The sequence below is a fragment of the Protopterus annectens genome, chromosome 11.part0 (assembly GCF_019279795.1).
Source record: "Protopterus annectens isolate FY-2018-M chromosome 11.part0, PAN1.0, whole genome shotgun sequence".
In the NCBI taxonomy this organism is placed as follows: domain Eukaryota; kingdom Metazoa; phylum Chordata; order Ceratodontiformes; family Protopteridae; genus Protopterus; species Protopterus annectens.
The window spans coordinates 1,143,313,200-1,143,325,699 of NC_056745.1; the positions used below are offsets into that span (position 1 = coordinate 1,143,313,200).

Sequence of the window (12,500 nt, forward strand, 5' to 3'; positions counted from 1 at the left end):
ATATATATATATATAAACACACACACGTCAGCTGTCATAAAAACTCTCTCTCTCTCTCTCTGTGTCTCTCTCTCTATATATATATATATATATATATGTATGTGTGTAAATAACTATATATATATATATATATATATATATATATATATATATATATAGTGTGTGTGTGTGTATATGTATATGCATGTGTGTGTATTTTTTTTCTCTCAAGTCAGCTTTAACCAAGTGTGCTTTTTCCTCTCGATTCCCACAAATTAATGGGGGATGGGACGGCAACTCCAGCAGTTCTTGTTCTGTTGTCCCTTTTCTAATGTCGGACCAGATTGATATGTGTAACATCTCATTCCCAACACCATTACATTCTCATGTTCTATGTTTTCATTAATGCTAATACCATATTCTTCAAACTATTGAACTGGCATCATGCCTGTGTACGTTTGTATATCCTGAGTCACATAATCATACAGCTTAAGCATTGGGGTCAACTTGCATCCAAATGATTCACTGTGGAGGTATGTATTATTGCAGTATTGCATGTTTATAAGCAGGAATCAACTGCATTGCCATACGTTTTAAATTTTTAATTAATGAAATTCATGTTCAACAGTACATGCTGTTTAATTCCAAAGATGCAATCGTGATTTTTGCATCAGCTAACAATTTCTTGACCTAAATGCATGTTTTTCATGTTTGATAGGGAGTATGTTCCTGTGCTACAGTCATTTACCTCCAACAGACAATGAAGTCTCATATACAATAGCATTTGTTCTCCAGGGTATGTATTTTTAAATCATTGTTTATATACTTGCACTTGTTTTTGTAAAGATACATGCTCAAATTTCAACAGCTTATGTTTTGAAACTGCAAAATATTAGTGGCGGACAGAATGTGTACCCAAGAATTCCTTCCTTTTCAGAACAGTTTTTTCTTAGAAAGCACAAGCAACCACACTTATCTGAACATACACTATATGTAGGAGATGCATAGAGGTCAGAATTGTGATGTCGGTATCAGCATATATTTAATGGAGGGTGGGGGCTGTACAAATCCATAGTTCATACACCACTTCTGTATATAGTACTAATTATATCGGTTACTTAGCCCTTACTTATCCTGGTCATGTTTGTTTGGTACTAAAAACATGGTTTTAGAAAAATGCCATGCAAAGTTCATGATTTTGTTTTGTGCTTTACAAATTAAAAATAGAAATAATAACAAAATATTTTTAAATAAAATATCTAAGCTTTTACCTGCATCTAATATGTTGCCTTTAGACTGATAGGACTGTGGACCAGTGGGGTAAAAATGCCTTAATTAAACTCAAATGACAAAATATGTTTTGTGTATTATAGGGGAATTAAATAAAACTGTGGGTAATTGGGAGGATTATGAATATAAGGCAGACGTGATTTCCATGCTCAGTCAGGCTAAGCAAGTAGCCAAACATGCTATTAAATGTAGGTATGATGCTGCAGAGGCTTAACCACAGCTATAGCCACTGGCTTGGTTATACTTGGAGCTTGGCTTTGCCTCCAGTCCCTCCCAGAGGATATCAAAGACAAGTTATTGGATTTTCCACTTCATATGGAACTTTTGTTTAGCCCTACTGAAGCTGAACATTTCAAATCTCTGCAGGAGAGGGGAAAGATTTTGCAGGATTTCAAACACATTTTTCTTACTTCACATTTTCTAATCATCCTTCCACACCTCCTTCTTTTGTCCACAGAGAACAAAAATCACAATAGAAGAGCAGGAAAAAAACCCAAGAAATGATTTCAGGAGAAACCCATCAGAGATACTAAACCTGGAAAACACTTTTTAAAGACAAGTCAGACAAAGCCTAACTGTCTTCTGCCTTCCACCCCTTAGTCTAGAAACACCCTTGTCCAAAAGCTCCATGTGCCTCCCAGCTTGGGAATTTCATTACCACTGACAAATGGGTCTTGTTCATCATCCAGCATGGTTACAAAATATCCTGAAAGGAGTACCCCTTATTGAGAGCAATCCCTCCACCACCCAACTCGATTCACCTCATTCAGGATCTTTTATCTAAGGGGATCATACCACACCCAGGAATAGGAAGAGGCTTTTATTCAAGACTATTCATGGTTACCAGGAAGTACGATACTTGGAGACCGATACCGGACTTGTCTAATCTCGTCTAATCTCATCACCTTTATGAAAATGCCATCTTTCAAGATGCTGTCCTTACAAACTTTACTTCCCTTTATCCTCCAAGTCTTTCTGGTCTCTTTAGACTTATAGGATGCATACCTGTACCACACCTGCTGGAAATTCCTCAGGGTCTCTGTTTTTTCATCACACTTTCAGTTCTCTGATTTGCTCTTCAATCTATCCACCAGTATCAGATTCTTTACAAAGTGTCTCGTATTGGCTGTTACCTGTTGCAGAGCCCAGGGAAAACAGATATTTCCATAGCTGGATGATCTTCTCATCCAGGCCTCCTCCCAAGACACCTTACGATTGCATCTCAGTTATGTTGTCTGGCTCTTGGAAAGGCTAAGTCTTCTCTGGCCCCCTCAATGGATCTGGTCTTCTTGGATTGCAGACTAAGTGCTCTCTTTATGACTAATTATGACTGCCTTCCTCTCCCAGGAGAAAGTCCTATCCATTAACAGCTGCTTCCAAGCCTGCTGCCTTTGGAATTCACCTCAGCAAGTAAAATTGTAACAGCTCTGGGCTATATGACAACCATTATTCCTTGCTATAGTTGCTAGCTATGATGATGTGAGGTATTGCCAGCTATGCCAGGAGAAGTAGGGCAGTAAATGTTTAACATATGTCAGCATAGCTGCAGTTTTATAAAGAATTATATGTCATTTATATATCAAACTGATTTGTACAGACGCTTGTGTTGAAAATGTATTTGTGAAGCTGCTTGTATTAAAAATGTACCAACAGTGGGTCCTGCTGGACAGAAGAAAATACACCTCTATGTCAGGCTGTATTGTAACTGTTGAAATTAATGTATTTTAACATAGGATACTGGAAGAGAAGAGGTTAATATCAGTCTAGATAACTTTGAAAAATAGTCTGAAATTAAATTACTTGGTTTAGGACATAAAGATTATATCTTATTGCAGCTAGAGACAAAATGTCTGTGAAAACCTGGACTAGGAATCCATAGGTGTGAACTAATTGCTAACCTGTAAGGATGGAAGTTTTGAAATGGTTTTATAGCTTTCAGATGCTATAACACACCTCAGCAAAGCTTTATCTGTGTATGGTAATACATATATGCTAAATTCTGGTTTGGTTTCTAGCAAAGGGGGTAGTGTGGGAACCAGCGTCAGATGACCAGATGTATGTGATGTCATTCTGTAATCCAGCACTCAAATTATGTTTTAATATTAGATAAGACAGAAGTCTCAGGGCAGTCTGTTTTTGAAGCCTGTCCAAGAAGGAAGACCTCTCACCCACTTCATCTTGTCTTGTTTAGTAAGTAGCCAGGGAATAGTAATCCTTTAGATCATTCAGGTAAAATATAGTGAGATTAGTTAAGTACTATTTTACTGCATGTTTGTGAATCTATCCACCTGAGTTATTTTTAATATTTCCTGTGACTTGAAACTCTGGTGTTTATTATAAATAGATATTTAGTATTTTCATGTTCTTTTGTTATTTATAATTAAATATATTGAAACCTTTCATTGTGGCTAGTCTTTTATAGAATATTGTAACCTTTGAGAGTACTTATATTTATTTGGTGACACTGTGACCACTCCTGAAAGCCTTGGTACATTGGTCAAACACTGCTATTTGTACTAGTATTAATTTTACTCTGTATAATTGGGTGCCCTTGTAAGAGCCTTAGAGTAGCTGGCTTTGGAATGTTCTGGTGGCAGTGGAACTACCTTATAGTCTGGGCATAGCTGGTAAATATGTGCCAGCCTTTCCCAGGTGTGTGTGTGTGTGTGAACATCAAATTTGAGTGTGTGTGTGTGTCAACTACTTGGAGCAGGGACACAGTGCACTGGTTTCACAGAGAGGGTGGTAGAGGACTTGACTTCGAACAATCGACTGAGGACTCAGATCTACAGATGTGCCATTGGGGGAGTCTTATTGGGTGCCTGGAGGGGGAGAGAGCGAAACCCAGCCCCTCAACTGAGTGACTTCCCCGTGTACTCTTAAGGGTAATTATGCTTGGTACAGAGAGCTGTATCTAGAAATATTGTGTGTATCCATTTTTGTTGCAAGTGAATGTCCCCCTCCAGTGTTAGTGGTGAGGATTCAGGCTTCTTGATTACTGGCCCAGAGAAGGGACATCACAGGTCCCATTTGACAGATTGCACGTGAGAAAGATATAAATGGTTCTTGAAGTCCTGGTATCAACACTGCTATCCACTAGACTTTCAAATCCCTCTTGTGGCCTTTCTAAGAAAGTGTTGCAATGGTGGAACTCTCAAAATCTTTTCAATCCAGGCTTACACTTCTGCCTACCCACACCCATCCAGGACATCTACACAGGTGCGTGAGATCTGGCTTAGGATGCATGGACTAATCTCACAAGAGTTCAAATTCAGTGGTCCCCCCAGGGAGCTAAGGGAGTACATCATTAAGGAAGGGAAGACCTTTATTCAAACCCTTTAAGTGTTTGGTCACCCAAGATTTACAAGATCAACACCATGGTCATGTACGTCAGCAAGCAAAGGGGGAGGACTAAGTCCTATCAGCTTTGAAGGCTAGCTCTAATAGAATGAAACTGTGCAATAAAATCAAATGTGTTCCTGCAGGTTGTTTACATTCCATGAAACATCAGTGTTCTCACAGACTCACTCAGCATGTCCATGGAAGACCCTCATGAATAGATGTTGAACAGAGAGGTCTTTCTGAATAAAGTCCACAAAAGGGATGTTCCTCAAATAGATCTGTTTGCCTCCTCTCAGAACATACAGCTCAAGTTGTTCTGCTCCAAGACCCCTTGTCCTCAGGTCTGGAGAGCAGATACCATGTACTTCCCCTGGGAGGATGTCCATGTATGTCTCACCCCTCATTAATCCCAGAGGTCCTCCTGAAAAACCAAAGGAACAAGCCAGACATCATACTAGGGACTCACTTTTGACCCAGGCATCACTGGTTCCCCCTTCTTTTCCACCTAATCAGGGGCCATCACTTCGTTACCCCATAAAGTGGACTTACACTGGAGAAGGGAACCCTGATGCATCCCAACTTGCAGGCTGTCACCTGACTATTTGGGTGATAGAATACTTTTTCAGATGTCAGTTTTCAGAGGATGTGGTACAGGTGCTGCAGGAGGTGAGAAAACCTACCAGTAAAAAATCATACATCTCCAAATGGAGGAGATTTTCTACCTGGTGTCTTGATAAGAATGAAACCCCCTTTCAATCCGTGATTCTTATTCTGTCTTACTTGTGTGAGTTACTTAGAAGTAGACCAGCCTACTCCTCCATTAAGGCACACATATCTTATATTTCTACATGCATGCCTTTTGTCCCTTCTTTTCTTACCAAGATTGAAGTCAGACAGTTTTTGAAAGAGTCCTGCACCTAAACCCTCCAAGGAGGGTGGCTTTACCCCTATGGGATCTGAACGTCATCCTGGAAGAGCTTATTTTCTCTACTTTTAACAGGCAGCCATTGAGCCCTTGAAATTCTGTACCTGGAAAGTGGTCTTACTGGTTGCTCTTATCTCTGCCAGAAGAATTTCAGAGCTTCAAGCCCTTATGGTCATTCCTTCTTTCCTCATCTTTCACAAGGATAGGGTCTCGTAAAGAGCTACCTATTCTTTTATGCCTAAGGTAGTAAATGAACTGTCTCTCAACTAGACCAACCATTTGTCATCCTTCTTTCCTAATCCTCAAAACTGGGGTGAAAGACTCATCCATTCATTCATTGGATGTGCACAGACAGCTGAGATTCTGCATGGACAGAACAAGAAACTTTCAGGAAGGCAGGTCAGGTTTTTGTCCCCTTTTTAGGGGGTAAATTGGGTAACCCTGTCTCCAAACAAACAGTATCCAACTGTATCACCAAGTCCATCTCTTTTTGTTAGTCCCTGCATAACATATCACTGTCTTTACCTATGAAGGCTCAGTCCATCAGGGCAGTCTACTTATCTGGAACCCTATTCAAAGAGATTAACTCCAGATCCATTCTAGAGGTGGCCACCTGGTCACCATTTCACACTTCTGCTAGACATCACAGAGTGGATGCATTTTCTAGATCTAGGACCCCCTTTGTTAGATCAGTACTACTAGGACTGGTAGATAGATCACTAGTCTCCAACCCCTCCCCCCATAACAGCCTCTAGCTGTAGGATTCACCCATCAGATTTAGAATACTGCAACCTCCAAGGAAGGACATAGTACAGTTGTGTAAGAACTTACCATAACAGTAGATGTCCTACTGATCACTGTTGCAATATTGCTTCGCTCCCACCTACTCCCCCTTTTTATATTCTCTTTGTCTATAATTTTCTGGCCCTCTACTCCTTGTGGATCGAGTGGGGAAATCATTTCTCTTCCTTCACTTGTCATTGGATTACCCATTAATTATGGTCGTCAAGCCCTCCAGGATCTCCTGGATGTAGACAGTCTGAGGATCTTACACTCATATTTACACTGTACCCTGCACCAGTGGGCTGAGGTCATACATTGGATGTATGGAGTACAGCAGCCAGATGTTGTTTTACCTTGGCAGTATAACCCGTCTGTTTTGGAATACATGCAGCCAATGCCATTACATCAGTCTTTCTTGCCATGCGGTGCCCGAAGCAGAAGCAGTTCGCAAGTGCCGGTAGGCCAACTCCCGAAATTTTCATTTTCGAGTTTCAGAACCGAAGTCTTCAACTAAAGCTAAATACCCCATTCGGGAAACTTTTTCTTGCTCCTTACCGATGTCATTAAAAGTTAATAATTACATTACTTGTGGAAAGCAAATACCTCACAAAGATTTTCATTTGTTCTGTATTCCTTGCCTAGGCCCTGACCACGACGTACCTTGCTGTCAGTTTTGTGCCTTATTTAATCAACGCACTATCCGTCATTGGTATATTTTTGCCTCTAAATATTTTGGTTCTCGGTTCAATTATCCAGAAATGTCATCGGTAAGCCATCCGACTACCGGGATTCCAAAAAAGTGCAAAGATAAAGACAGAGACAGGCCGCTTAAGTCCAAAACTGCCAACGATGCTTCTCCTAAGCCAGTTGCCAGTTCACCAGTACTCATTGAGGCACTTTCGCAGCTCCTGATACCCGCTACTTCTGATTCGCAGGCCTCTATTGAGACCCATTCGGAGTCCGGTATGCCACAAGATGCTTCAGCTGTGGAACCTGCAGATGTCTCTACCTTGGATGGGTCCGGAGCCACTGTGCAGGCACCGGCTTCTGAGAGTGTATTCAGGCCTGTGGACTTGCATATTAAACTGATGCCTCCTTCTTCTTTAAGGCCTAAACCTTGAACCTTGCCTAAAAACCCGACGCCCGGGCTGCATGCTCAGGCCTCTATACCTAAAAAACAAATGATAAGAATGGCTGAAGACCTTATAACTTTAATCAGGGGAAGCCAACCTTCCTCTTCTAAGAGACCTAGGACTGAATTTGTTTATGAATCTTCTGACCAGGATTCTGATTTTTCTGATTCTTCTGATAATCTGGATTTACCCTTGTCTACTTATGAGGATTCTGATGCAGAGGACTCTATTCCCTCTGCTTTTCCTCCAGAGGATTTTTCTTTTGGTGAAAACTTGCACACTCTAAGGGAGCATTTTCACTGGTAAAGCCAGAATTTCTCTGATTCAAAAAAGAGGCTTAGGGACTTCTTACTACTGCCTCAACATAGGCCTTTAGCTATACCTCCTGTACTAGACATTGTTGATGATGCCTTTTCAGAATCTAGTTTGGCTCCTGATTCTTTGCTTCCTGCTCCCAGAAAACCTGACAGATATTACAGGGTTCCCGATACTCACAAGTTCTGTTTTAAAAATCCTATTGTGGATCCAGAGACTATTTCACAGGACCCAAGGGCATTAAGGCTTCTACTGCCAAATATCCTACCCCTTCTGATAGAGATTCCAGGGAGGTGGATAGATGGGGTAAGGTGGTTTACACTTCTGCAACTTTGGCCATTAGAGCCTTAAACTGTCATTTTCATATGTTAAAGTACCAACAACATATTACTAGATTGCTTAAACAGAAAATTATGTTGATTCATGATTGTGCTGAAAATAAGGATTTACAGGATTTGATGCATTCTGTTGAACAGGTTGGCAAACATACTTTGCAATGTGGGTTTGTTTCTTTAGAGGCCTCTTGCAGGGCTGCTGACACTGGGTCTGTACTCAGAAGGCATGCTTGGCTTAAGGAGCAATCTTTGCCTGATCATGTTAAAGCTAAACTGTTGGATGCTCCCTTAAATCAGGACCGCCTGTTTGGCAATAAAGCTGAGGAAGTTCTTAAAAAATGGAAGATAAAGCTAAATCTATGCAAACTGTTAAAGATTTCTTACAAGTTCAGCCTCCAAGATTTAGTAGGCATTGGCCCTCTAAGAATTGGTCCTTTCCTGCTCCTTCCAGGCCTTCTCAATCCAAACCCAGACCCAGCAGAAACCCCAGGTTTCAGCCAGGGTATACAAAAAACTATGCAGTGGGGGGCTTCTGCTACCAAATCTGGAAGTAGTAGGACTCCCCCTATGGAAAACTGTCTCAATGACTTGACTTTAAAACTTCCAAGCACTTCTCAACTGACTGCTCCTTTAGGGGGAAATTTGGTCTGCAGGCCAAAAACTGGGAACTCATTACCCAGAACAAATGGGTTTTAACTATAGTGTCCCAAGCGTACAGATTTCATTTTCACACATTGCCAACGCCCAATGGTTGGCCAGATCTACTCCCAAATTAGTGGGCAGAGGCTCAAAGCAAATACTCTCTCTTTTTAACATAAATGCTATTCAAACTGTACCAGAAGAGGAAAAAGGACAAGGTTTCTACTCAAGACTTTTCCTGGTACCCAGAAAAGGCAACTCATGGCGTCGAATCCTGGACCTGTCTACTCTAAACATCTTTTTAGTAATTCCAAAATTCAAGATGCTGACTCTTCAGTAGTTGCTTCCCATGCTAGGAAAAGATGCCTGAATGGCAGCACTTGATTTAAAGGAAGCATACCTGCACATCCCAATCAGGAAATCTTACAGAATATACCTACGCTTGAAATCAGGCTACAATCACTACCAGTTCTCTGTACTGCCATTTGGCTTATATACTGCGCCCAGGGTATTCACAAAGTGCCTACTCCAGTCATTGCCTTTTGCAGGCAAAGAAATATTCAAATATACCCATAACCTGGACAATAGTTTAATTCAGGCAGAAAGCCAGGACATACTTTTAAATCATCTGGCCTTTATTCAAAGGGTGCTGACTTGTGTGGGGTACACCATAAATGTAAGGAAATCACACCTGGTACCCTGTCAACAAATTATATTCCTGGGAGCAAGCTTGAATATAACTTCCCAGATGGCTTACCTGCCAGAGAAACAAATTTATTTGACAACCTACTTCAAACAAGAGGCCACAAAACCCCTACTGTCTGCAAGGCAAATACTACAAGCCTTGGTGTTCATGGCCTCCTGCATTCTTCTAATTCCATATGCAAGACTGCATATGAGGAAACTACAATGGTATCTAAAAAGCCTATGGTCACACCCAACCAAGGTAAAAATCAGGAAGGCAACAGGATAAAATCAATATAAAAAATCCAAGTATTTATTAGGCCAAAAGAAACGTAAGTGCTTTCATGGCAATAAAAATCCGCTTCATCAGACGTATATTCAAAAGTCCATTATTCCTTATTTAAATAATAACTGAAACACTAAAACAATTAAAAGATAGCCTGTGGTTAAGCTAAAACAATCAGTTAATCAATTAAACAATGCTGTTAATCATTCAGTTCGTTTAGAAGTAGATTTCAACTGCTAAACTTAAACCCTAAGCACGAAGTGCTCAGTAAAATGCCTGCAATGCAAGAAAAATTTAACTCACAACATAACAGTAAGGACAGAATATAATATAATATTAAACAATAAGATACCTTAACGACAGTATATATGAATGAATAAATGTATATGTCAATATAAATATAAGTGTAAATATAAATAATTCATTTCATTTTATCCTTCTACTTTTTAGTATGGGTTTTAAAGGGACTGTGTCATTGAGACCACGCCCCCTATGTGCACCTAGCCTTAAAATCCATTTACTTTCTAAGGTTTCTGTATTAACTAAATCACCCATTCTTACACTTATTTCTTGTAACTGCAGTACTTGAAAGCGAAACTGATGTTTCTCTCCTAGATATAAAGTATGTTTCACTAGGGCACTGTAAATGAATCCCTTAGATGTACAATAAATATGATCCCTAATTCGTTCACGAAGGGAGCGATTGGTCTTACCTACAAAGAATGAATAACATTCCATGCAGGTGGCTATATACACTAAATTTTTTGATGTACAAGTGCTAGAGTTTCTTAGCTCCCATAAATAACCAGCGTCAGGGTGCCTAAAAAATCGCAATTCATCAATGTATTAACATTGTGCACATTTACCACATTTTCTTGTACCTAACCACATCACATCTCTACTCTCTGTCAGAGTGGTGGGGAAACATAAGTGATGTTTTAAACATTTTTTTATTCTTATAAACATAAGTCGGTTGTCTACCCACTATACTTGCAGTAAGATCCTCTATTAACAAAATATGCCAATTTTGAGCTATGATCTGTTCTATTTCATTCACTTTCATAGCATAAGGTAGGATAATGGGTAATTTAGTAGGTACTGTTTTAAAACTTATGTTCTGAGAATCTCTTAGTCTGTGAGAAATAGGTTTTGCTTGACCTCCTCTTTGCAAGTCCACTTGCTTATGAATTTGGTTAATTTCAAGTTCATCTTCTAACAAAATTTGTCTTCAATTTAATTAATTCTTTATCATATATATCCTGGTTACAGCACAGTGTCGAAGTACGCATTGCTTGTCCTTTCACAATATTGTGAAAGACTCTGGGATTATGCATGCTGTACCTGTGTAAATAGGATGGTTTGTAAAAGGGTTTCCTGTATACCATAGTGCTACAAATCCCTTGTTTAACAAGGACAGTAACATCCAAGTAATCTATATTTTCCGGCGAGCATTTCATGGTGAATTTTAAAAAATCAATGCTATTATTAATTCTCTCATGAAATCGTAGTAAAGGCATTTCATCACCCTGCCAAAGAATAAACAAGTCATCCACAAACCTTTTATAATATAATATTTGGGGTGTTAATAGCAGATGTTCTAACTCCCAAGCTACCATTACCAAGTTAGCATATGTATTGGCGCAGCTAGTACCCATTGCTACGCCAGTTGTTTGTTTGTAGCAAATATTTTGAAATAGAAAAATATTATTAAGAACTATTTCTAACAGGATGCATAATAAATCTGCTTTATTTTTATCCACCAATTTTTGTTCTATCATTAAAGTTTTCACCATATCTAACCCATTATTGTTTGGGATGAACGTAAATAGAACAACCACATCAAGGGTAACCAATATAATATTACTGAAATTATCTATCCCAGTTGTAGTGTTATAAAGGCTAGTTAAGAGCTGTTCAGTATCTCTTAGTACATAGTCATAATTAGATAACACTTTCTTTAACTCTACATCTAAATAAATCAATATAGGTTCAGTTAACCAATTAGATCCAGCAACTACAGGCCTGAACGGTGGAAGTAGAGCATTTTTATGAATTTTTGGTAGCCCTTGCAACCTAGGTATAAGTGGAAATTCAACAATGCAATACTTAAAAAAATTCCTTAGTTATTAAACCCATATGTAGACATTCTTCCAACGTACAAAAAAATCTATGTTGCATATCATATACTACATCTGTTGAAATTTCTTGATAAGTGCTATCCTGTTGTAGCATATTTACCATAGTAGAAAAATAATACTGAGCATCCATAAAAACAATAGGACTCAATATAAGATTTGCTTGCATTTAAATTAATTTGTTGCCATTTAGCTAAGAGGTCAGGGTAAGAATTGCCATAAGTAGGCATAGTCAATATTCTTAGACCTCTCGGTATTACGTTAAGCTTTAGACAAGCTTCCAGATGGTATCTTTGACATTGCAAGCATTTGAATTTAAAGAAGTCATTTTCCAAGTCTCTTTTTAGAGTACGTACTTGTAAGTCATCATTAATTTTAGCATTTTCATCATGTTGGAGTCTCACTAGTTCAGTTTGTAACAGTGGATTTGGTGCTTCCAACAGAGCACCTCGCAATCGCGAATCCAAATCTACTTCTCCTTGAGCCCCTGACATGCTTATCTCTGTTCCTTCCATACGATAAGACAAAAAGTAGAGTCAATTAAATCCAGGAAACAACCACCAGAACTATGACACAAGTAAATCCAAATGTAGATATGAACACACCCAACCAAGGTAAAAATCAGGAAGGCAACAGGATAAAATGAATATAAAA

At 39.2% G+C, this 12,500-nt stretch overlaps 1 protein-coding gene across 1 annotated transcript in view; it reads left to right on the plus strand.

The window, feature by feature from the left end:
• LOC122815037 (gamma-secretase activating protein) overlaps positions 1–12,500 on the plus strand; it is a 1,452,063-nt gene that overhangs the window by 89,820 nt on the left and 1,349,743 nt on the right. Inside the window, exon 4 of the mRNA XM_044087286.1 lies at positions 698–775. Coding sequence (XP_043943221.1) covers positions 698–775 — 78 coding nt within the window. The remainder of the gene's footprint in view (positions 1–697; positions 776–12,500) is intronic.